Source organism: Phodopus roborovskii, unplaced genomic scaffold (assembly GCF_943737965.1).
Source record: "Phodopus roborovskii unplaced genomic scaffold, PHOROB, whole genome shotgun sequence".
Classification (NCBI taxonomy): domain Eukaryota; kingdom Metazoa; phylum Chordata; class Mammalia; order Rodentia; family Cricetidae; genus Phodopus; species Phodopus roborovskii.
The window spans coordinates 8,865,631-8,892,589 of NW_026126645.1; the positions used below are offsets into that span (position 1 = coordinate 8,865,631).

The 26,959-nt window shown below is 47.9% G+C and overlaps 1 protein-coding gene across 4 annotated transcripts in view; it reads right to left on the minus strand.

The window, feature by feature from the left end:
* Positions 1 to 6,367: 6,367 nt before the first annotated feature.
* Prdm2 (PR/SET domain 2) overlaps positions 6,368 to 26,959 on the minus strand; it is a 101,089-nt gene continuing 80,497 nt past the window's right edge. For 3 of the 4 annotated variants that reach the window (XM_051173620.1, XM_051173618.1, XM_051173621.1), the window contains one exon: positions 6,368 to 6,505. In XM_051173620.1, coding sequence (XP_051029577.1) covers positions 6,385 to 6,505 — 121 coding nt within the window. In that variant the 3' untranslated portion in view covers positions 6,368 to 6,384. Of the gene's footprint in view, positions 6,506 to 23,077; positions 24,159 to 26,959 lie in introns of those variants that run through there. The other variant, XM_051173619.1, reaches the window with a different exon arrangement.

The window sequence follows — 26,959 nt, forward strand, 5'->3', positions numbered from 1 at the left end:
TCCTTTCTCCTATCCCCGTGTAGTATTTGGGCATGGGTGAAGATCTGCTCTGTACACTATACAAAACATTGATTGTGGACTTGTGTCTATTATGTCCAAAGCAAACTAGATCTCAATACACAAACATTTCAAAATATACTTTTAAGAGTATTTTGGAAGGGATGAAGAGATGGCTCAGGGTTTAAGAGCCCAAGTTGTTCTGGGAGAGAACCTGGGTTCCATTCCTACCTACCTACATGTTGGTTCACAACCTTATGTAACTCCAGTTCCAGGGTTATCTAGCAACATCGTCTGATGCAATGCACTTGTACGAATCTCTCATTCTCTCTCTCTCTCTCTCTCTCTCTCTCTCTCTCATAAACACACACACACACACACACACACACACACACGGAGGAGGAGGAAACAGAGACTACTGTAGTCACCAGAGGCTGTCCAGTCTCATCTGGCAGAAGGGTAAGTGACTTGAAGGCGAAGAAACCTTGCTCAGCACAAAGACATCCCCAGCACTGGCCTCTTTAGCCTCTGACTTCTCTTGTTCCTAAACTGGAGTCCTCCCTATCTTTGCTCTACCAGCCCAGAATCCACCGACATAGAAGACAAAGCCTGAAAACGGGAAATGACCAGACCCACACTTGTGATTCACAATCGCTCCGCACTTTTATTGTTCACACTCTTCACATGGCAGATACAGAACCGTCTTCACGCGTGGCCTAGAACCACGCCGGAAGACCTCACTGACCAGGAAACACCACTCTTGACAAAACTTTCTCCTAGTTTTCCTGACAATCTGGGAAGTGTTGAAGGGTGACCCAGCACAATTTGCTCATGCAAAGAGAGGGAGAGAGAGAAAGAGGGAATCCCCCAAGAGCCCAGCAACGTTTTCCAGAGTTTTCCCAAGTTTGGCTGAAAGCAGCTTGCGAAGGCTTCGGGTTCGTGAGTTTTCCTGGCTGCTGGGACAGGCTGAGGTACAGTCTGTGTGATCAGCTGTGAGGCGTACTGTGTCCATGGGGTTAGCAACAGCCACGAGTCCATGCTTGCAAGGATTAACTGCAGGGTGTGTAAAAGAAAACATTCTAGCTGAAGAAATAAAAAAGGGAACACCAGAGTTTAGCCGGGTGGGTGAACAGGAAAACTGTAATGATGGATGGTTTTCCGCCCATGTGAGGGTCTCTAGGGTCCCTTTTCCCTGGACCGGTCAGTCCCCTTACTGCAGCCAGTCGACTGATTAATTAAATAATGTGTTATAAAACTTTAAAAATGGGGCATTTACAGTCAGGACCATAAATACGTGCTTTTAAAAGTGTCTACGTACATATTTACAGAGTGGTAAGATCAGCCGTAGCGACCCTGACAAAGGAAACCCCTTTCATGTATGACAACTCTCCCGAGTTCTTTCTTCCCACTTTGACACATTGGGACCAGAACAGAGCTGAGGAAACAGCACCAAAATTGTCTCAGGCATCCTCCGCCCCAAAGGCATGAAACCCAAGAACTTCAGTGACCCAGGTCCGAACTCAGAGCTCAGTCCTATGTTTCTCCCAGACTCCAACTGTCCACCAGAGTGGTGGGGGGGTAGAGGGGCAGCATGTGGTGAAATGGCATCTGAAAACCACCCATTCAAAAACTCCTGCTTTGTTTTGTTCTGTAATCCATATTTTCTTTTCATTTCCCTTTTTATAACTTTTTCTTTGCTTCCCTTTGCAGCTAATTGGAAAAGTTCAGATGCTAAAAATATAGGAGGTTCCACCGAATGAGACAAAGAAGGGTACAGAAGGATCACAGCTCCACCTCTAAGTCCCTAACCACTGCTCCTTCTAAAGAGACGAGGTCTGGAAATGGGCAGACTCTGTCTCCTGGACGCACAGGCTCCAGGCTTCCCTGCAGAGACTTCAGAGCAGTGGACCCTAGAACGTCAAGGAGGAGATGACTTGAAAGCTGGCCGCTCCGGCTGCTTGGGGAGGAAGAGGGATTTCCAAGTGCTAGGGCCAAGGTTCAGGCTCAGCCCCGATGGATCTATATTCTATTTGCTATTGATTCCCAGAGACAGTGTGAGAAGAACGTCGGTGAGGAAGGGGGTGGCATGAAAGGGAGCTTCCGAAAGAGCATCCTTCGACAGGACTCCTCCCCACCCCTCAGGGCCAGACCGAGGAAGTCCCAGAGATGGCAAAGGACAGCTCAAGAAGCACAAAGCAGGGTCAAGGAACTCTTTTAAAAAAATTGCATAGAAGGAGATGTCCCCCCAACCCAACCCCCGGGGCAGGATGGCTGCATCACAGAGCACAGTTCTGGGCCATGTCCAAGGGTCATGTGGAGGATGATGCGAAGGCTGCTGCCTTCTTGCTCCCAAGGCTGGGACCTTGGCTTGAAGACCACATGCATACACCAGCACACACACATGCGCTCTCGCTCTCTCTCTCTCTCTCTCTCTCTCTCTCTCTCTCTCTCTCTCTTTCACAACTGGGAGAGGTCAGTACTCTCTGCAGGGCAGAATGCTGGTCCCTTTGGCTTTACTGATTCCAGGTCACTTCAGGTGCTGAGGAGAAACAAAGAGAAAATGACATGGTGGACATGCACTCACTTCCTTCCATGACTTTTCATGTTTCCCTGTTTAATTATTATATTAAACAGTTTATTAAAGTTTAAATGACATATAGGTAAAGCGCCATTTGATAAACTTTCATAGCATATATCGAGTTTCAGATGAAGGCATAAAATACAACCCCCCAAGCCACCCTGACCCATCCTCATTTCAGGGTACCTCCCGCTGACAGCCATCATCCTGATTTTTAATCACTTCCGAATGGTTTGCCCTTGCCTACCTCCCTGGCTCCTTTCCTTCCTTCATTCCCTTTCTGCCTTCCTTCCTGCAACATATTTGATTACACTGTGTAAAGATCTGTCAGTCTGACTGGTTTAATAAATTTGAATGGCCAATAGCTATGCAGGATTTCCGGGCACAGAGTATGCTGGGAAGAAGGGTGGAGTCACAAGGAGACACTGAGAGACAGAGAACGGGCAAGACATGCAAGAGGAGAGGTAACAGCCATGAGCCACAGGGCATCACATAGATTTAAAAATATGGGTTAATTTACGCTGTAAGAGCTAGTTAGAAACAAGCCTAAGCCACCAGCCAAGCTTTCATAACTAATAACAAGTCTCTGTGTCATGATTTGGGAGCTGACTGGTAGGACAGAGTAATACTCTCTACATAGAGCACTCAACATGGTGCACGTATTTCCACATAAGACCTGAAAAGTTAAAATGGTTTCAAACATACAAAAGTGGAGTCAAACAAGGATTCCTAGACCCACAGGCTGTCATGCAGGCCATGCTACAGAGACACATCTCCCGGCTGCCTGTGGGCTTGAGCTGCCAGCTAAGCTGTGCAATGGTTTAAATTTTGCTCATAAAGACAGAAAAGGTTACAGATATGCAGTAAAGCAGATCCAGACAGGAAAAACCCTTTATATGGGTTACAGTGTGTTTAAAAAATAGGCTTAAAAAAGAAAAGAAAATGGGTATAGTCAAAAAAACAATTTATAAGTAATAAGATAAACTCATTAAAGAAAAAAATGATAAGCCGCATAAAGATGGAAAATACATAGAGAGTCTGGATCCTGTATGGAGTTGAATTGACTTCAAATTTTTTGATTGCTGATGAGCAAACAATAGCTGCTGAAAGACACTGGATTATAAAAACTACTAAATTAAACAAACCTACATATTTTTAAAATGCCTTTACCTCAAAATGGAAGTCAAAAAACATGTTTGGGGAAGAGGTTACACTTTTGCTTCCATAGAAAACAAAAGGCTATGAATTCATTCAAGGTTGACAGAGATCAGATTTGATTGGGGATGACCCCCTGAATATCCAGGCTATAGATATAAAGAAATAAAGAAATAAATAAAGAAACAAAATATCATCTGTAACTGCTTTATGCACACTCACATTCCACACTTGTTAATGCAGATATACATGTAACCACTGAATATTAGTGTGCTTTCAGAACAAGGGAACAAGGCACCAATGCAAACAGGTGGCTCAGGGGTCCAGCCTCTCAGATGCCTCTGCTGCAGTTTCCTCAGAGCTCTGCATCCAGGACAGCTTCAAGGATGCTGGCTGAGACTGTCTAGCCTCATACACTACTCCAATCAGAACTTTAGATAAGACTTGCATTATCCTATCACACCGAGACTGTACAACAGTTAGCTCCCCTAGGACTTGACCATGATCTTAATTTTTTTTTTCAGGGTTTCTTAAAGATTCCAGCTTCCCCAGACAACAGGAAGCAGTCCAGAGAACACAATGCCCACATTTCCAACAGATGGAGTGAGTAAGAAATACAGGTTAGTAGTCATCTATAATAATCAAGCTTGTAGTCATATTTACTACAAATAATTTCAAAGTTAAACAGATATATTTATTTCTTCAAAATTCCTGCTTCATGGTAAAGTCTGCAAGACATTCTGCAGGACCCACAGGAAAGCGACTGCGAAGACTGAGTGGAACAGTCCTCTCAAATTTTCTGCTTCACAAAGAAGTCTGTCAGATATTCTAGACCTGTAGGCTGAAGAAGGATGCCCCAGTGTTGCAGAGGAACCTTGGGTGACTGTCCAGTAAGCCGATGCCTGTTGTTTCTATAAGTTTGGAAGTGGTTTTCGCTACACTTCCTGTTTATTGAGGTAATAGTATATCCTTCTGAGGTCTTTGATGAAGTTGAAGACTAAATAATTATACTTTTCCTCAATTATGATAGAAAGTAAATCAGATACAAAATTTTGGATTCACCAAGACAGGATATGTTGTAATGGAATATTTTCTTAGAATCTGCCAAGTATAAATGGAGTGGACATTGTAAATGTAATGATTACTTGATAGATTGTTCTTATCATATATAGTTACTATGTTAGAGTTAAACCCTTTCCTTTTTACTTAGACAAAAAAAAAAGGTAAATATTGTGAGGTATTTGATTACACTGTGTAAAGATATATCATTCTGACTAGTTCAAGAAAAAGCTGAATGGCCAATAGCTAGGCAGGATTTCCAGGCACAGAGGATGCTGGGAAGGAGAAGGCAGAAACATGAGGAGACACCGAGAAATGGGGAACAAGCACGAAGAGAAGTAACTGCCACAAGCCATCTGGCAGCACATAGATCGAAAGGTGTGCGTTAATTTAAGTTATAAGAGTCAGTTGGAAACAAGCCTAAACTTTCATAATTAGTAATAACTCCCTGTGTCATGATTTGGGAGCTGGCAGGACAGAGGAAAACTCACCCTTCTTTCCTTCTTCCTTTCCTCCTCCCATAGTGCTGAGAATTAAACCCTGGACCTCCCACGTTCTAGGCAAGCACTCAACCACTAAGCTACATCCTCAGTCCTCTTTATTTTGAGACCATTTCACATTGTAGCACAAGGAGGCTTCAAATTCAGAAGTTCCCTGCATCAGCTTCCCAGGAGCCTGCACCCCCCCCAGCCTAGCTCATATTTTAAACTTAAACACACTGAATTGACTAGTATCTATGCCCCCCCCCCCCGTGCTTCCGTTTAGTGTTTGTGAAGACAGCTATAAGTCTGTCTGTTTGAGCATGCTGTATTTCTATCTGGCTGACTATGTGCCTGTAGCTCTGTCCATCTGCTGCTTTACAATATTCCCCTGTGAGAACAAGCCACATAGGTCCCTTTGGTCCACTGCTAACGATCAACTTAGGAGTTGCCCCACCTGGAGTAACATGATTGGAACGTCTTTTTGTGTACCTAGAAGCTACATAGGATACATACACCTGTGCATGTTCCGGCCAAGGTGACCCTGGCAGAGGAGTTGCTGGGGCAAAGAGGAGCTACCTAGACAGTTTTGGTGGACATTACTGGTTAGTGCTCTTCATTGGCCAGTGTTGCCCCTTAGTCCTGGAAGGCTAACAAAGCCCTTGACCCCTGAGCACAGACTCTCATGAAACATGAAGGCAACAGGCGCTCAGAGAGGACTGGGTTTCATGAGCTCATAGGGAGCGTGGGTCTTCAGAGAGTGACAGGCAGCTCGCTCTCCTCACCAGGTGTCGCCACCTACATGCCTTCCAGGCTGGAAGTCGGAGGACCAGAGTTCTGACACATATTCTATCCCTCTGTCTCCCCCTTGAAAAAGGAGGGTGTTGACCCCCATGTGTCCTCTTGAGCTAAGCTTCTGTGCCAGGGACTTTAAAAGACAACCTTTCTGCACCTGTGTTCAAAAGTGCTCTACAGTGAATCTCATCTCCCTGACATGCCATCTCTCCCATTCACCCACCCAAGATCTCCTTCAGACCCCACCCGCAAGTCCCGAGAGCCACCCAGATGGTTCCAGGGTGTCTCTGCCTCCTACCTGTCATGGGGCAGACAAAGTGCCTACTCTTTGAAGAAGGGTCCCTGGAACTGAGTTGCTGCTGCGGCCTTGACCTTCTTGCATTGTCTGGTGATGTAAGGGGCTGCTGATGAGGTGCATCGGGACGCCAGGCGGAGACTGTAACTGTATGGAAAGTGACAGCACAGGTCATCAGCAGGAGCCACTCTAGGCCTCCAGCATCACTGAAGGTACACAGATGTCTTTGCTGCCTGTATATCCCACGCCCAAGCAAGATGCCACTTCCTTTCATGCCAGGGGAGGGGAAGTAGGGGCTTCCTATGGAAATGTAAGCCCAGACCCCTTTGACATGGTAGAACTCTGTGATTTATGGCAGCCTACTAAATAGGATTTGTTTTTTCCCCAAGAAAGTTTATTTTGGTTCCCACCCATCATCACCCCTCCTCCTCTTGCACACAGCGGACTTGTGATCAGTTGGGTTCCCACCTTCTCTGGGAAACCTGCCCTCCTGGTCTCCCGTGAGTCCACCCCATCCCTCACCCCTGCATTGCATCACTCATCACTCTCAACTACTACTGGCGCCTACAGCAGCTGCCCTTCCTCCTGAACACTAAGGGCCCAAGGTCGCATCTTCTTAGCTGCCGCTCCACCATTGGCTTAGCACAGCACAAGTCAGAGTGGCTAGATGTACCCATAACTCCAGCAACCCGGGAGGCTGAGGCAGGAAGACGGTGAAATCAGGGCTAGCCTGAGCTACACTATATAGTGAGACTCTGTCTCAAAGTGAACAAATGGCTAGAGGGTGCCTGTCATGCCTGGACTATACTGGGTATTTCATGTAGACCAGCTACCTTCCTCTTCATACGAGCTGCTGAGTCACCCGCATTATCTTGAATTTATAGAAAGGAAAACAAAAGGCCTGAGGATCATCACAGCATCAACTGTCTCTCTGGGCACAGTGCAGGGGGTGAGCCGGGACTGGGTGAGAGTAGGCTGTGTGGTGTGGAAAGCAGAAGTGTGCAAGGCCAGCACTTCTCCACTTATCCGCTTGAAGCTAGCGCTCCCTGGGCAGGAGATGGGAACAGGGTCCTTCCTGGAGCTGACAGGCAGGAAGGTGGGAGTCAGTGTTATTTAACGGGGCATGATTGTGGCAATGTTTGGAGACATTTAGGTTGTCATAACTGGGGGGGGGGTCGCTGCTGTCTGCATATGATAGGTAATGCTCAGGAAGTTATGAAACATCCAAGCAAAGAGCTATGCAGCCCAAATCTAATGCAGTAGCACCCTTAGCCACAAGGGATCTGCTCCAAGATACCCTGCACACATTGGGTGCCTAGAACAACAGACAGTCCTAAGACCAATATACATTATATTTATTCCTGCACACATGGTGGTGGTAAAGTTTGACTCGGAGATCAAATGGCTCATGCTGTAGCCCCAGCACATAGACGCAGGAGGACCACATGAGTTTGGAGCCAGCCTGGGCTAGAGTAACAACTCTGGATGTTTTCTTTCTCTTAACATAGCATTGCATGTTCAGCATCCCTCCGAGGAGAAGCCTTGACAGTTGCTCTTTGGCACTTGGCTTGCCACCCTTTCCTGACTATCTGTCAAACATTTAAAAGCAGGCCTTGGACAATAAAAACCTGCAGGCCCCACCTCCCTCTAGATGTCCTTCTTCCAGGCAGCAGCAATCACCGTCACTTCCACAAGGCGGCGCACTCTCGCCCTAGCCCAGGGCATTGGCCCTGGTGTTTCTCAGCAGCCCACAGGAAGGGGTTTCTCTGTCATTACCCCAGGCACATCTGGCCTAAAGGGAAGACAATTTCCACCACATTCACATGGTTCCTATGAATCCCACATTCTTTCTTTCTGGATCCCCATCCCAGGAGTCAGGAAAAGCAAATGATTCCGTATTACTCTCTTAAATGATAAAATGGAGACACGACTCAAGGACAGGGGCTTATTCTTGGGGTGGCAGAGCCCCGGCCTTGCACTCCCTGACTGTGCTGGACACCGGGTCCCCACCTCTGTGTCTCCCATGAGGACTGGAATAAGAGTGGACTACAGGGTAGACTCTTTGGCCCCGAGAGGTGAATGCCTACAGTGTCTCTGGAATGAGTTGGTCCTCTAGCTATGGATCTTATGAGTTCTTGAGCCCGGCTACAGGTAGCTCCCACCTCATGATTCTGGGGGTATGCCCAGAAAGTTGAGGTCTGAACCTAGCTCTGACTCCAAGCCTGTTACCTCTGACTTTGACATCCTCCACAGCCCACCTCATCTGCAACCTCCTAGAGATGATCCCCAGTGTCCAGGCCCATACCACACCTGGCTGTGGCTTGGGTCTTGTTTTTCAAGCACCATTTCCATGCAGAGGGGACATTACCTGGACATTTGAATTCAAATCCTGACCTCAACTTGTGACACACACCTAGTCTCTTTCTCGTGGTGACTGGTACTCTCTTGGCATTCCGAAAGCCAGACCCACGAGAGTCTTCCTGTCCCCTCCTGCTGCTGCCAGGGGCTCTGTCTGGTTCACCTTCCTCCCTTAGTCACCACCATGGACCCCCTTTCCCCAGGTCACCGGCAATGCTGCTTCCTGCCAGCATGGCCACACTGACTTCCCTCCAGTCTGTTCTGAACAACTGTAGCCTTTTCCCCAAAGGGAACGCTACATCGTTACACCCCTTCATCACAATTATCCTCCCAGCACAGCCCACCTTCTTTCATATGCAGGGTCTGCAGAGTCTAGGCCTACTGACCTCCCAGCCTACCTCTGTCCCTCGAGGCTCAGTGCTTCAGCTAATGTGGGCACAGGGTTTGGTAGCAGCTGTTTTGGGACGGCTCACTTTCCTAAGATTTCCATTCAAGTGACTGACTTTCCTGAAAACCAAGGTGCATGGGGTGGGGGGTGGGGTGCGGGGATTCTCTGTGCTCCACACACACACTGGCTTTGCTCAGAGGGATGCATCACTTGCAGCATACACAAGATGCCTTCAGGAAACCAAGTCCAGGGGCCTCATACACCATGCAAGCCTACCCCTACCTGTATAGACAGGCAGGATGGTGCAGATAGCCCTGACACAGCTCCTTACCCACATCTGACCCTTAGGAAAGGCTTGGAAAAGAAGACCCACTTATGGCAGGCAGGATGCATGCATTCCCTCAGGCGGCCATTTACACCTCCTGTGTACTTTGCCTGACTATTCCTTCTGCTAGGATAGTCTTCCCTGCAGACAGTCATGTGACTCCCATTCCCTCCTCTAGGTCTTTGCTCAGATGTTTCCTGGTTAAAAACTTCATGGAATCCCTCCTGGAAGATAGGTAGTTAATATTTGCCAGGGGACTGGGAGGCATTTAATTCAGTGGTAGGTGGCCATCCATGGTCCTGTAAATAACCCTCACCCATCCTGTAAACAACCCTAATGACACCCAATGGGTGTGGGTGGGGGAGAAGGCCAGGCATTGGTGGCGCACGCCTTTAATCCCAACACTCACAAGGCAGAGGCAGGCGGATCTCTGTGAGTTCGAAGTCAGCCTGGTCTACAGAGCGAGTCCCAGAACAGCTAGGGCTTCACAGAGAGACCCTGTCTCGGAAGGTTGGGGGAAAGGGGGTGAAGAAAAGTACAGCAGAAGTCAGGCTAATTGAGGGGAAAAAAGGAGGCCAGTGGAGTCAGAAGGGGAGAAGGGGGGGGGATGAATATGATCAAACCACACTACATACATGTATGAAAATGCCATAATGAAACCCATTACTAACTGTACACAACTGACAGATGCAGATAACCTCCCCAGCATACTGGCTGTTGCTCTACAGATGTCTCTCGGCCTATAGAGGAACAGCTTTGTGTCCAACGGAGTTGGGTGCTGGGACTCAGGCCTCAGGCTCCCAAAGGACCATGTTCGTTTTCAGCTCCCAGGACTCTGGGTGGAAGAAATCCAGATGAGATGGTATGTACAGGAGAGCAAGCGGAGCGAGGTCAGAGGCGGGGGAAAAGATGGCGAGAGGTGACCAAGGGGCACAGAGGAGCAGCCAGGAGCTAAGAACAAGGCTCAGGCTGTCGGCAACACACGAGCCCTGAGGGAGTCAGTCTGCTTGTTTGTCCTGGGTGCCTCCTATGAGCTGACAGAGCCCCAGTGGTTGCCTGGTGCTCAATCGAGCAAGACCAAGCCTTGGGAGCTGGGGAGGAGGAAAGGTCACAACACTGTAGCTTTTCTTCTTTCTCTGGGACAAGAGAAAGCTGAAACCAAGGTGAAGCAAAGCTACAACAAAAACTACAGAAATAAAGTAAAACTCAAACGGAGGTGTGGGGAGTGGCCCAGTTGACAGAGAGCTTGCCTCGCTTGATGGAAGCCATGAGTTTGATCCAACACCACCTAAAACCCAATGTGGTAGTGCACAGCAGTCATCCCAGCACTCTGCTGGGGAAGACAAAATGATCAAGTGGTCAAGGTCATCCTAAGCTACAGAAGGAGTGAGTTCGAGGCCACCTTGGACGGCATAAGACCCTATCCCAAAATAAATAAGGAAAAGATAGGTAATTCTATCAGTAAATCATTTTAGAAAAATAAACAACTTAAAATGGACAAGGCACCAAATCACTGAGCAAATTTCAAATATAAACACTGTTAAGTAGCGTAGCAACAGGACGCCACACAACACCTTCACTAGCCAGACTGAGGTAGCTTTTGCAGGTAAAAGAAAAAGACAAGTCCAAGAACAAACCCCAGTGCTCCACCACAGACATCTCTCCAACTCCTAAATCCTGTCCACCAGGTCCCTCTTGAAGCCATATCCCCAGACCGGGTGCATACAAAGGCCACTGTCCAGCACAGCCAGGGGACTGGAAGCATAGCACCAGACCTAGGGTGTCAAAACCTGGCTTCCTGGGCTCATGTGCACTGTACGTACTCACAAAGCAAACACACACAACTCCTTGGACCTTAGTGATCAAGTGATCACTATGGACAGAAAACCCAAGGAGGAAGCCCGAGAGTGTGCAGAGGGCAGGTGAAGGCTGCTAAGTAAAGAAGAAGACTTCAGGTGCAGCCGTGTATGCCAGCTATGGACCGCAGAGACTCTTGGTTCTTACAGGTGGGAACAGCGTGTGCGCAGGTCCTCAGGTGAGGTGTGTCTAATCCACCAGAGAGGGGAAGAGGAGCAGAAGGGAGGACCTTGTAGGCCCTGAGGGAGATGAGAGCATGCTTGCCCATGACAACTGTGGGTTTCCAGGGACAGAACCGGGGAGATCGGCTAGGGGGCACCTGAAAACGCCTGGCCTTTTCAGACTGCTGACTGCTGGAGGCTGAGCTGTGAGAAGTGGCAGATTTGGGCACACTGAGGTCTTGGCAGAGGGAGGCATGACCTCTGGCAATGTCAGGGTTGGATATAAGGGTATGAAGAGAGCGTGCAGCCTAGCTTAGCTGCAGAGCAGGGTGCATCCACACTGCTGACGCGAGAAGGGGACTCCAGGGATGGCCAGGCCAGGTGGGAGCGTGCTGACTAGGCACCCAAGGGACATGTCAGGTATACGCCTGACCCAGGACCAGATGAGAACATGCATCTAGAACTTGTCAGCACCCAGGGATGGAGGAGGAAGGGGTCCAGGAGCTCAGGGTACAATGGGATGTGGGAACAGCATGAGTGAACGGGGTCAAGGTATAAAGTATATTAGGGGCAGACAGGTAACTTTGACCACCGTTTTACAGTGTCACAACACCAAGCCCCAGACCCACTACGTGCTTAGTCTCTCAGAGGCCAGTGTTAACCTTGGGAACAGGGACTCCACCACTGGCAGAGATAAATGCTAGACAGTGACATCAAGACAGGGCTTGGGGAAAGCATACATGGGCACAGAGACGAGGTCATGGGGGCAGGGTGAGGGGCAGGAAGGGGACAGCTGATTTCCCAAGGGCTGGGAGCTCACCACGGCATGAGGGTGCCTGCTGGTTTCTGCCTGGCCGTCCCCTGCCTCACAGCTCTCTCAGGCAGACTATGCTGGGCTTCACATCGATGTCTCGCCCAACTCTATGGGAGCCAGTACTGGGTATTCTGTATTAGGCCAGAGGTAGAGGGGAAAGGGAAAGGGGAGGGGAGGCAAGCGTGAGATGATACTGAAATCCCCGTGGACTGAACAAAGGAGCCATGTTGGTCAGTCGGCACTGCGGGCCCTTCCCACTCACACGCAGCCTCTCAGGCTGGGCATCTGGAGACAGAGAACTGCAGAAAGGACTGCCCACACTCGGGCCTAGCTCTGCCCTTGAAGGCCTCTCTCTACCTCTCTGAGCCACAGGAGACTCACGCAAAATGAGTATTTCAAGAAGGGGGTGGTGGCGTGACAATACTCTGGAGCTAAACACGGGGGGGGGGTGCTACTTTGGGGTCCCTTGTGGGAGCTCCTTCAATGCCCTGCCTGCCCTGCAAGGCAGAGCTGCCATGACCTTGTTTTATTGGAGGGGGGGGGGAGGAGAGAAGAGGTTCAGCTTGAAGGCACCAGCTGTCTACCCAGAACCATTTGTGGAGATGGAGCATTCTTCAGCGTGGGTTCCTCTTCCCTAGAACGGCCCGCTGGCCAGCCAGCCGCACAGACCCTGGAGGAGCAAGCTGGGTCTGCTTTGAAATAAATGGTCCCTGTCTGAGATTAGAGGAAGCCAGGCTCTCCAACTCAGACAGATGCTGAATGGAACCACAGGGATGCTTAAAACCCTCAAGACAGGGCTTGCAGCCACAGGTATTTGGACTTGGCTCACCCACCAGCCGACCCGTCGACCCCCCCCCCCACCCCCAGTTTAGCTTTGGGATTTTGAGAGCAGGCTCTGAGGCCTGGTGAGCTCTATATTTCTACTCCAAATGAGGTGCACGGTCTGGCAGCCCAGTAACCATGAGACAGGTGAGACACAGAGATGCTCAGTCCGAATAGCCCCAGGGGATCATGCTGAAGATGTGGGGATCTGGGGCTGGGGGACAGGTGGGTGTGAGGCTTCCTGAACTGGACTAGGGCTGGCGTCTAGGCGGTCCCTGAATAAAGTGCTCTGTGTGGGGTGGGGAGGAAAATGCAAGTGGTCCTTGGGAGCAGAAGGCATTGGCTCTCTAGGGTGGCCAGATGGCTCAGCAAGTGAAAAGTACTTGTGGTGCAGGCCTCAGTACCTGAGCTTGGTTCCTGAAGCCCATATAAAGGCCACATGTGGTGGTGCACATCTGTAAACCAGCACTTACTCCTACAGGGGGAGGGAAGATGGAGACAGGAGACTGACTCCCATGGACACTCCTGAGTCAACTCTGGAAAGTTACCTTCTCTGGCCCACACATGCATCATGGAATGTGCACGCGCATGTGCACATGCATGCACACACACACACCTGGATGGTTATGGTTTTTTAGGGTTGTGGCAGCTGAGATCTCTGGGATCCTATGATGCTGGGGCAAGTTATAGTTGACACAGGGATCTGGCAAACACAGTTTGGGCTCCTTTTTTTTTTTTTATGGGTCTCTTTATTTAGTCCTTTTAACAATATAAATGGCCATGCCCTTTTTATGGCTGAGGAGGCAGAGGCAGTGGGAGGGTTATGACCACCTCCCCACTGACAATTTACCCTTCCTTCCCAACAGGCCCAGCAAGGGCCTCTTGCTCACCCAAAAGCTCCATCTATTAAGCTCTGCCTTGTTGGGGCTTCTGGGTCAAACCTGTTTGGTCTGAACTTGAAATATCCAGTATGTGGCAAGCTCCTATCATCTGACCCAGTTAACAGGAAGGCTGGCAGGACAGTCAGGCCTGAGGACCTCAGCCAAGGAAGCTACCAGTGGGGAAACCCTATGGACACCTCCCATCCAGTCAGGATTAAAAAGGTCAGCCTAGTTCATGGATAAACCAAGAGGCTGAGCCAGAGGGTGCAAGGGAATTACTCAAAGCAGTACAGCGTGCTGCTCTTGGGAAGGGGGCTAGTACTGGCTTCTGAATCTCATGGACAAAGTGGGTAGCATGTAACAGTAGGAACACAGAAGGAAGCTTGGGAATCAGGTATTGGTCCTGATTAGACGAACTCTCTAGCTGAGTCAAAACACACCATTTGCAAAGAAGCCAAAGGACAGCCTGTATCCATTCATTTCCTAAGCATGGAGCCACCACTGTCCTGGAAGGAACAAACCCACAGCAGGCTCTCTATGCAGTTACATGCACAAAGTGCAGGTTCCCATTCCCAAGAGTCAAATTCTCCAAGGACCAGGCTTCCCAGGTTTCACTCACTGGCAGAGTCCTGCCCAGAACATGGGACAAGGTACCTATTTCACAACACTGTGAACGCACCTGCAGATTCAGACCTCTTCCACGGACCCCCTCTACTCCACACAGTGCTTCCCTGAAGCTTCAGGGACATTGTCTCTGCAGGAATCCTGCTACTGCCTATGACATGTGCAGCTCTCCTGCTGCACACTATTTGCAAGCCAAGAAGGAAATAAATATATATACCAGAAATGCTGACGATAGAAAACTAGATTGCAGCGTGGGACACCTAGACAGGGATGGTCTCCCAGGACATCACATGGAGACACTCTTTTCAGTCACAATCCTTTGGAGAGATGAGACATTATTTGCACCTATCGCTTAAAAGATGGGCCGAGCCAAAGATGTATAAAGATGAGGTCAGCGCCAGGAGCAAAGCAAGGCTCAACCCTTCACAGGGTTTGCTGGCATCGGTACGAAGGTTCTTGTAAGCTTTGTGTGGCAGTAGCGCTGGCTCCAGGACCCCAGCCCAAGGCTGACCTTACAGAGCCAAGCAGCTCGTGCAGGACGTTCTGCTCTCGTGTTCCTGGCTGGCAGAGTGTACCAGACACAGGGCTGGCACTGTCACTGGAAAGGCGTGCTTACCATGTGATTGCATGGGCATTAGTCAATGGGAAAGGAACTGCCAAATAGCAGGGACATTATGGGATGGGGGCCAGGTTCCGCCTTCAGTTTGTGTGCCTTCCCCCAAAGCCCTCACCCTGTCTGGCGCCAACCTCAACAGTTTAACCTGCTCCACACACTAGAGGCCATGTGTCCCACCCTGGGCTGCTCCACCAGCTCACTGGGTGGAGCCCTTCCAGGAAGGCTCCTCCTGGCTGGACAGACAACCTGGCCCAGTTAGACACTACTTGGGGAACCCACAGGCTTGCAGCTAGGTGGAGGCAGATACGAAATGACACCCTCTTCCATACTTCTTCCTCCTTAGCTGCCCTTGCTAATGGCATGCCCAGGTACTTTGTTCCCTGGAATTTAATCTTCACTAGCATTTCAGAGGATAAGCAAAGACACCTGGACCAAAGAACCAGGACTGAAGCAGCATAAACTCCTAAGGATGGGAGGTTAGCTCATTACTGACCTAACTTGTTTCCCCCATTATTTACCTGCTAACTCATTGGCACCATGCGATGTAGCTGTGAGCAAGGATCAAACACTCCACACGCAGGGAAGACGTCCTCCAAGGAGATGACTACTCGGGGCCTCATGAGGCAGAACATGTGGCTTAACTGTATGTGCTCATTTGCATGTGAAAGACAGGGGGCAGTCTTAGGTGGCGTCCCTTTGGTTGGTGCTGTCCACCTTGGTTTTTAATAAAAAACAGGGTCTCTCCTTGGCCTGAAGTCACCAAGGAATATTGGTTAGCCGGCCAGGGAGCCCCTCTGACTCCCCAGTGCTGGGACACAACTGAGCAGTTGCATTATACTTGTTACGACTCCTGGGAAGCAAACACTGAGGCTTAGGGTTTGCAGACACAGAATGCTAGGGTGACCCCAAAGGCAAACGAGTCTCAACTGTGTCACTCCGCCCCCAGCTAGTGTCATAGCAAAAGGCCAGTTTTTCTGGGGCCTTGCCACTCTGCCAGCTCCTGTGCTTTAAGTCCTCAGGCTGGCACCTGTGGACACGTGACAGCCAGTGACTGAGGAGACCAGTTTCCTTCACCTGCAGCAGTACCCTTTGATTCCGTCAGCTGCTTTATTACGGCGGCTCTGACTCACAGATGTGATGTGAAATCACCAAGGCGGGTGCCACTGGGCTGTGGACTGGGGCTTTGGAAACACGTTCAGACACAGCCCAGCCAAGTGCGTACAGCAGTGTGAAATCAGCCAACATCCAAGTCAACAAGAACGGGCTTACTTATTATGGGTGAAAACCAAGAGACACAACAGGCCTAGGGGTCCCCCCGAAACGCATTCCGGGTGGCTGCACTGGAAAGGGAGTCTGTGGATGCCAAGTGTCAGGACTGAAGTTGGAGATGCTTCAACTTCCAGCTCCCAATGTTGGAAAAACACAATAGGAGACTGCAAGCCTACGTGGGTAACTCAACTCCTGAGGCCTGGCCGAAGTCAGAACCTGCCTGGAAGGATTTGGGTGTGCAAGCATCAGGGTGACTGTGGAGACACCAGCATGGACTGTGAAGGCAGAGGCAAACTTTCAGAGCCTCTGAATTAAGGAATGGTGCCATGCTGTTCTGCTAGCACATACAGCCTCTGCTGCTTATTGATCAGCTGTCATCATGTTTAAGTACACACATGGGTGGCATGGGAAGGCCAGAGAACAAACTTGAGTGCCACCCTCAGAAATGCTGTCCATGTCCTTTCAAATAGGTAATTGTTGTTGGCTTGGAGCCTGTCAGTTGGGTTAGACTGAATAGCCACTGAACCCTAGGGAATCCACCTGTCTCTGGTTCTCTGTGGGCTCTGGGGATTGTACTCAGGTCTTTTCGCTTACAAGGCAAGTGCTTCACCCACTAAGCCATCTTCCCAGCCCACACCATGAACCCTTACCTGGAGCACTGCACAATCAGGCACTAACCCTTCAGCCAGGTTTGTTATCACACAGCACTACAAAGTAGCCACTGCCCCTCACTAGATTTTAAAAGATCATCTCAACAGCTCCAAGAGTCACATTTTAACCCAAACATCAGCAGTCTCACCAGGAGGTCTTTGAGGTGGAGTAGCTCTCACACTATAAACATCCCTAAACATTTCCTTTTTCTTCCATTATCCTGCAAGTACTGAGTCTGTGTAGGAGCTTGGGTTGTGGCAGGTGCTGGGGAAGCATGGGGAGAGAGGATGCTATACCAAGCTAGCCAAATCGTAATTCAAGTACCTATTTCCTCTCAGGAAAGTCCAAAGGACAGACAAGCCAGAGAACCCTCCCTTAGCTCTGACTGACTTCAGGAGAATTCCTGACTTTGAAGCTGCCCCTGACTTATGTGTAAGAGTCTGAGAACTGAACAATGCTTTATACCAGAGACAGCAAAAGCAGGAGGAATGCAAAATGAAAGCTGGGGGGGAAATTACATGAAGAGTAATATATATCCTTTTAGGATGGAAGGGGCTCTGTAGTCTGGTTGCAACTCACTCGGGAAGTTAATTTCCAAGTCCCAGGGGTTACATACAGTTCAATATATTTGGAACTTTACAAAGTTCCAAAGTTCAGGCCCTGGCACATGGTCGTGAAATAGTTTTTCTTGTGCTGAAATGAACAAGACTGTTCACACTCAGCAACAGTACTGTCACCTAAGCAGGTGGCAGACACGGTGAGACACTGGCTGGCAGTGGCATGGATGGGCTCCATCTCTAACTTTAAAAGGCACTAGAGAATGTCAGCGTTTCCTCAACAACAGTGACAGAAGGGTTTCTGCACACTGGTTACTTTAATCACCGTGCCTGGGTTCAAACCTACACCACTGAGGACAAGCTGCACAAGCCCTTCCTTCCGCAGCCCCTCCCTCCAAAAATCCCTCAGTGATGAAGTCTTGCTCAAGCACATCCCACCCATTTCACAGGGAGCCAGTTAGTCAGTCTGTGATCCCTCCCGAGGTTCTGTTACCTTGGTGGGTATTAACAGTCACTACCAGGCCTTCCGAGAAGCCTGTGCCACCTTCATCAACACTCACAGCCCACAGGTGGAGGCCCTGCTCTACGGAACAGGGAACCCAGGCTTGACCAGCAAGCCCCCATTACTGGCAGAACTGAGGGAATCACAGTAATTCATCTGCTTCCTCCAACTCCACTGAAACAAAACCGTGACTGGACAGCGGCATGGGTATCAAGCTGCATCAGGCACACTTATACAAATGAAGTTACTTTAATACAAGACAACCAGATGGGCGATACACGGCAGCTCAACAGAGCAGTTCCAAAATCAGACTGCTAGGTGTGGGGTCCTGACACCAGTGTGGGGTTCTGTCACCTCTCCCTCTGGGTTACCTGTAATGAGAATTCTGTTCCCCGCCCCCATGCATTCAGAAGAGATGCCATACAAGGTAACAGTGGTTACTTTTGCTCCTCAACAGAACTGGTACATTCCCCAGGGTCATCTCTAAGACCCGGGGCACAGCAACTCTCCGGCTCCATAGTAAGACGCAGAATACAGGCCCATACCTGATGGCCTACACTGATGTTTTCTGATTTAGGGGTGCCAGGGGCAGTACTCAACACATCCAGTGACCACATGGAAACAGAAGCCATCTGGAAATGTCCCTGCACCCTACCTGGGCTGGCAAGGGCTGGGCCTGTTTAGAGGAAGTGAAGGAGGGTGCTACTACAACAAAAACTAAATCAATGAGGCTGAATTAAATAACTTCATCCCAATAAGGACACTGAAATATATCCCAGCAAAACAGTCATCTGCTTTAAATGGGAACTGTCCTCAAGCACTGCTGTGACTACATCTGAAAGTCAACATGCATTCTTGTTGCTAACCTACATGTGCGAATTCCAGGACGCTCTGAAGTGAATCCTATTTAAAGCTGACATTTATACAGATGCTAAGACTCGAGAGATTATTAAAGTGGGCCTCCAAACTATACAGCAAATGTCTGCCTAAACAGTGATATAGAATATAAACCTGCATTTCATAGTTCCAGGTTCTGTGACTCCCCAAATGGCATTACCATTTTTGCTTTGGGGGGAGCACCTCTCACAGGACCCCTGGAGAAGTGGCTTCTTTGGTTGGCTTTCTGCTCTGGTCTGGTAGCTAAACACTAATGTCTTCCATAAGATGTCTATGTTTCTTGTAACATCTGCCTGGATTTCCTAATATTCTTCATCAGGGGCTTGAAAAAGACATCCAGCCAGCACAAGTGAGGCAGAAGCCACAGTGCGTACAAATCCTATTACAGAAGTATTTCCAAGACCGTAGTGGCTCAAAATTAAATCTGACTTTTGGAATTGCACTAGTAATTTAATGTAGTCATGTGAGTTTAATCAACCCCTTACCTCTAATTCTCATGCTTAATCAGAAGTAAACGAAACTTACAGAGACCCTGCAGGCCCTAACACTCTGCTAAAATACGGGACGGGACTCTGATCTAGTTCCCACCGCATGACAGCTCACAACTGTTCGAAGTGCACCAAGCACGCATGCACTGCACATACACAAACACAGGCAAAACTCTCACACACAAGACAAACTTGGAAGCACTCCTTCAAACAGTACCACAGGCAGATCTGATTGTGCACATAAGGCAGTTTAATGAGGCTGGAGGAGCCTAGACCAGCATTCCTTTGGGGTTCATACACAGCTGGCCGTGGTCTTCCTGCAGTCCCCCATCTGACTTCTTAAAGAGTCACTGTCAAACACAAAGGGCGTGATGCTAGCAAACTTGATTTTACACGTGCAAACCTAGCTTCTGTTGTAGTCAGCTGCTGAAGCAGAGGGTTCCTTAGTCAGTGTGATGACAGACTGCCTAGTCTAAAAGGAGGGACAGAAGGATGAGGGAGATGGAGCAGAACCGCCAGCCAGGATGGCTGCTGAGATCAACCCTAACACTTCTTGAAGACAAAAGGGCATTGAGAAGGGAGGTAAAACAGCTAAGTGATGAGCAGCAGGTGTGAGGCAGTGCCCTAAGCTCCAAGAGTTGCCTAAGGCCTCAAGACTACAGGTTGCAGAAATTCATGCCTTCCCTGATCACATCCACTCACAAACCCCAAGTTGTGTCCTTTTTTTTTTTTTTTTTCCTGTGTGACACTGGACACTTTGTACTTGGAATTTTAATGCAACACAGATGTCACCTTTACCCTCAATATGGACCTTTCTATTATGGGGTATCCCATAGCACTGTGCACTTGGGATCCTGGTGTGGAACAAGGTCTGTGTCAGGAAGGTTCAAGGCACAGAGAGGAAGTGTCTTCAAAGGGCCCTGCCATACATAAAATAAGCCTAAGTCTGAGGAGGCTATGGCCATTCCTGCTCCCCTGGGGTTTACACCAGTGTCACCAGTGCATATGCCTTTAAGTCCAGAGCTTGGGGTTCAGTGACTTCTGGAGAGTGTCCTGCAGGATGGTCGTGAGGATTGCATGATCTTCTAGGATGGTGTTACAAACTCAAATTTTTGTTCCTGGGTTGAAACTAGTCAGTACATTTAAAACAGAAGCTGTCCAGCACTCCTGGGTCTCAGTCTAAGCTAATGAAGGCTCTTCCAATGAACTGCAGAGACCCTGGGCCAGAAGCGATGTGGCTCTCTCATAATGGCCTGCCCACATTTCCAAATATGCAACGGCAGCCTAGCAGAAAGTTCACCGTGACAGTGAACTGGCATCAGGCTGGCATCAGGGAGGAAAGGCTAGGGGTTTCCTGATCTGGAAAGCCAACACTCAGGACTGTTCTCCCTAGCCATCAACCAAGCCCTTAAGGCACCTGCAATGTGGCCTGTACATTCAGAGTCCTCTCCATCTACCTGGGTTCTCACGCATTTTCAAAGTAAGCTGCCCTCCATAAAGCTTTTTATAGACATCAATCAAGGCAAAGTGAACCTGGATATCCAAACGCACGCCACATGTCTAAAGTGAGCTTGGATGTCAGTGAGTGTTTAGATCTAAGTATGAACATCTGCATTCCCAGGTCATCATCACTCAAGTATCAACTTGGTTGCACCTCTCTCGTGAATAGGTTTTGGGGACTATGACATGAGGACAACACTTCAAATACAGCGTATGGCACCAAGGAAAGATCACCAGGAAAATAGACCTGAAGAGGTCAGGAGTTTTTGCTTTGCTTTTTGGGGCAGGGTCTCACGATGTAGTCCTGGCTGGCTATGTAGCCCTCTCTAGCTCTAGCTCAGAGGTCTGCCTGTTGTGATTAATTATGTACAGCACTGCCTCTTCCTGGGGCCAGGATTTTTTTGGTCCATTCTGTTCGCTAACATACATTAAAGCACCTAGGACATCTTAAAGACTCAAAACTAAGTTGATCTTGGAACTCTTCTTGCCAGGAGATACTTCTGACAATCGAGCTTACAACAGCCAGCATTGGATTCACTGCTGGAAATGACATGAGCGGCCTCCAAACAGTCAAAGGGACAGAAGGCTCTAGGCATTTAGCCTTTGAATGTTTAACACATATTTCAGTCTGCATAAAGGGTAAGAGGAACTGGAATGGAACAGTTCCTGCTTTACCAGATGGACATGGATGACACGCCTTCTTGGAAACTCTTCCATTTGGCATAAAGTGCCTGAGGTTCCAGCACCTCTGTCAGAGCCAGGGACATCACGCAGAATGGGGAGAAGCACACCCTGCTCTTTACCAGTGTGGGTGGAACAACATGCAGGGCCAGCAACAGTCCACTCCTTGCTTTCTGCACAGTGGAAATCAAGATCCAGAAAACTGCACTCACCCAAGGCCAACCCACCAACACCAGGAAAGGACAAGGGTCCAATGAATGCATGCATGCTAAGCAGACAGGGTGGGAAGGATCCCGATGTTCCTCTTTTTCAGAACACCTCCAAGATCTGGCTTCCTGGCAGGGCACTGTGCATCTGCACACACTTGTGTACAGCATTTAAAAAAGCAACTACTGAAGGGACTTCGAGCTTCCATCACTCTCCCCTCCTTTTCACTGGGTTGCCTAGAACCTGGCTGGTAGTCTTGTGAATACCTAGACAAGCTGTCGGGCCTGCAGTCCCCTACCTAGAGGAATGTCAGAGAGTGGGCTCTAGGATGCAAAGTGCCCAACTACTGGAAATGCCTCCTATACACATGTTAAAGGCCCTGGAGCAAATGTAATGCAAGCCTCTTTGAGTCATTGCCTGGGAGAACTATAATGTCAATCTGCAAACTAAACTCCAGGCAGCACAGATGGAGCTGAAATCTCAGGTAACAACGCCCTCAGTCCTTTGCACTATTCTCAGAACCCACAAGGCACTTCTTGGCCCAGTGAAGTGTCCACCCTCTGGAGAGGAATCAACTGCAATTAGCAAAACTCAGGTGATGCCCACAGACACAGGTGGAAAAAGGTGGCAGGGCTACACACCAAACAAGGTCCCAGCAGCCTGCTCCCCCTCATGGACAAAATGCAGTCCTTTCACAACTGTTCACAAAGTGTTTATTGGTTACAATGATAGAGAAGGTACCATCCAATTGTCTCCTAGTTATCAGGCATTTTTTAAATAAAAATAAAAATAAAAAAAAACCTCTTTCTTAGCCATCTAACAAGCAGAGGATGTATCCATTCTAAGAAGGAAAATAGCAAACATCACTCTTGTATGTCTGTAATAAACTCTGTCAGGGCTACATTCTACATTGGTTAAAAATCAATGAACAATCCCTTTTGTAGTCAAATTGTAAATTTTAATGTTTCCATTAGAAGTCTTTATAGCACTCTGCAACAAGAAGCAATAAAATAACTAAGAGCAAACCAGTACAGCAGCAGACACTGTCCAGATTAACAATGCAAACAAAAATGTGAGATGTAAATCACACAGTACAATTGAAGCACCCAAAACAATTTAAATAATTTTAAATATTTTATTTTTAAACTGCAACAAATGCTTTATACAGTATTTCAACATAAAGTCTCCTTAACAGAAATGTAACAAAAATGGGAATGATAGTGAAAGGTTAAAGTGGCACAAATTCATCAAACAAGTATTAAACTACAAATTTGAAGAGGTAGATTACTTTTAAGGTTGAGTACAAAACACAGTATGAATAAAATGTAGCTATTTTCCACCAACTCGGTCATTACCGTGGGGAAAGCATCAGGACTCATGGAGAGTGGTACTGATGCACTTACTGCTGAAGGAAGAGCCCAGTCCGTTGCTTTCAATCTACTGAGACTGAAGTATAAGCCTGGTGTGCTGATCCATAATACAGCTATACAGGCCTGGGTGCTTTCCATTCTCTGATACACTGCTACGTAGCATCTCATAATATGACAGCTATAAATTAGTGCCAGGTAGTGAGAGGCTAACATCCACTTGGACACTAACAAAGGCATAAAAAGCAGTCCATATCCAATCTGGTTTCCTCTGCATTACACTGGCAATGTTTGTGATTTTTATGAGGCAAGGGGTAGCAATCAGCCAAACTCTTCTCTGTGTAATACACGTGAAAGAAAGGCATCAAGGGCTGGTATGTAAGCAAGCATTTTAAGGAGAGTGCACCGATCTGTCATCCCTGAAACTGTGAGGGCCACTGATAAAAACAAGAGTACTTGCTTTGCAAGGTTCAGTTCAATCACTCCCTTATCTGCTCTCTGCCAGACTCAAGGGCCGGCCGTACTCAGAGCCAAATTACCAGTCCAGTGATGAGGAAGGAGCCTCCTCTTTTTGGACCTCAATCCCCCGAGAGACCAGCACATATATGAGCACACCCAAGAGACAGATGCCTTACTTAGTCTAACCAGGGCAAGAAGCCTGTTGGCAAGCGGCTGTACAGTACAGCTTTTGATTCAGCTTCAACTGGTCTTGCAAGCTGGGTAGAGTTCATATCTTGTGACGTAGTGCTTATCCTAAGTTGAACATGCAATGTCTTTTAGTCAATTAAAGGTTTGTTTTGTGGGGGTGGGGGGAGGACTTTTCTACAGGAAGTTCCTAGAAAATAAAAAAACTGAAGATAAATGACAACATAACACAACCTTGCATGAACCGATCATGTTAAAGAAAAGGGTAAAGAGACTATAACACAAATGTCACCAAGACAGAAACACATAAATGACTCTTAAATTTTAGAAACCCAACTCCTGCTCCAAAGACACAGGCTCTTTCCCATGCATGGAGTAGGAGGTGCTGTCGGGGGAGAGGACTACTTGGTTAACTCAACACTTGGTGGGGATGGTGTAGAGCCTGTCGGGAGTTACTTCTTTTCTACCTTTCTAACTTCTGAAAAAGGGATGGGAGTGGGGTGACATGGACAATGAAAACATTGCTTGGATAGAGCAGACCTTTGGATTCCAGGCGGGAACATGGTTAAGAGTCTGATTTCCTCTCTGAAAGAGTCCTCAGCAACATGTCCAAAGGCAGCAGCAAGAAGGCCCAGGCCGACTGTGCTACATACACTGGGCAAGGCTCACCTGCTCTCTTTGCCTGTCTGTCTGTGTGTCTGTGTCTGTGTGTGTGTGTGTGTGTGTGTGAGAGAGAGAAAGAGAGAGAGAGAAACATTTGGAACACTTTTTTTTTTTTTTTTTTTTTAACCCCCAGAACGGCATATCAGCTGGTGCTCCAGGAAGTGGCCAACTGATAATCTGTGGAGTTCTGGACTCAATGCTATGTTCTGGTTACATGCGTGTGGCTGATAACAGCCATGTCCTGGAAAAACTGCAGACCCCTACACTGGCTTTCAAATAATCATGGTTTGCTGCAATTAACAAGCAGGAAGAAATAAGCTGCTAGTTATGCAGTGCTGAGAACAGCAAACCCCTGCACATGGGAGCTCCGCGAACAGCTGCTTGCATCAGAGCCTCCTCTAAGTCAACTGAGAAGCACTGGCGCGGAGGACCACTGTCAGTACACAGTCCTCCCTTCTCAGCTACAACACACAAGCAGAGAGTGAGCTCAGTCTAGACTGTATCAGTCCTGAGTTAGAGGACACCTGGCATACATATGCCAGCAGCCAAGAATCCTACCGTTGCCTACATTTGCATACTCTGCAGAAATGCCCATTCTTATGTTTAGACAGTCAAACATCTTGTCCCATTGGACATGGGTTGTAGCCCCATTGTAAGTGGCTTGGATGATGCCCCCACCCTGTAGATCTGTCTACAACACTGGGGAACTCACAAAGGAAAAGAACTGGCCACCAGGGACACCTACTACAAAGTCTGTTGTTGAGTGCACTAGTCATGCTTTTGTTATCTGTTGTTTGTTATAAGTGATTCTGTGTCAACTTTAACTCCAGCAATGTAACTCTGCTAACTATCAAAATAGTTTGAAGTGTACTGAAGCAAAAAGGAAAAGGAGAGACTTTATTTTGGGGCATTTTAGCTTTAAGGAGTCTTTAAAACACCATCTAAGAGTGAAGCAGCAAGTGAACTTTATACATACACATTAGCTCTCATGTTCTTAAACATTCACCCTTGAAAAGTCTGAGCAGGATCCAGTACGAAAGAGGAAATTCTTTTAGAAAGTACTAGAACAGAGTACATCAACCACTGTTCTGCATGGTAACCCACAAAAATGATGGTTCAACAACGGTAAAAAGGAGCACTAACAACTGAAAACAGTGCTTTCTACCACCACAGCCAACTAACTCCATGATGCCTCCCTCCTGTGCACTGGTGTGGCCAAAGATGACCAGATCTATAGCAACTAAGACTCAGCACGGTTTTGAATACCTTTTAAAAATTCCAATCAATCAGCCCTAGAGTAAATCCTTGAAATCAACCTTAGTTGGTGCCCACTGTCTAGAGCTTTCTTTTGCTATGCTTTAAGGCACATGTATCACCAAGAACTCTACCTGATCAGTCATACAATGACAATGAAATCTTTGTTATGCCTAGGCCTTCTCCAAAACAAGTCACTCCGCAGCTGTCCCTAACCCTGTTTGCTTCCAACACCTAGAATTATAGCTATGACAGCCCAGAATCAAGGCAGGCTGCATACAAGGTGACCAAGTATTTGCAGAGATGCCTTCTGATAGCCACTGACTGGGGACATGGGGACATTTTTTGGGGAATTCTAAATGTCAATGTTAACAGCCTGAACTATGGCCACATCATCCTGTCTGTCCCTGAGAACCATTTGTAATATGGGGAGAACATGAACTAAGGCAGTTAGGCCAGCTCAGATGTAATGAGACCCAATGTTCCTGGGAAGGCACTGAGCCTCAGGGCCACAGGCCCTGCCTCCTGCAGTCTCAGTGCCTAACTCCACTCTTCCTGTCCATTAGAACCTTGACTGCTGATCACACTGTGATTGTAAGCAGAGGGCTGGAGGGAGAATATAAGGCATTTTAAAGACATACGGTATTTTATTTTAAGCGATATGGAAAATGTTTAAATTCAAACACTAGTATATGGAAGCACTAATAATAAACATTATTATCTCAGACATTAGGTACAACTATGCTTAAGTTACAAACTATTACAAGAGTGCACTGTGGTTGCTGATGGATTGTGACCCACTCCACCCAGGGAATGTAGGACCAGGAACCACCATGAGTGGCACTGAAACACTGCCCAAAATGTGAATCTTTTCACACGGGCAAATGGGTTCGAGTTCCATCCAGAAATTAAAGAAATGGCTCTTTGTGAGTACTAAGTCTGAAAAAAAGAAATGTATTTATTCATCTGTACATCAGCCAAAGCAGCAAGAGTATGTCTGCTGCAAATTATGCAACTTTGCCACTCTGCTAAAATGCTCGTGTCAGCATTTTATAGGAGGGGGAAGCAAAACCA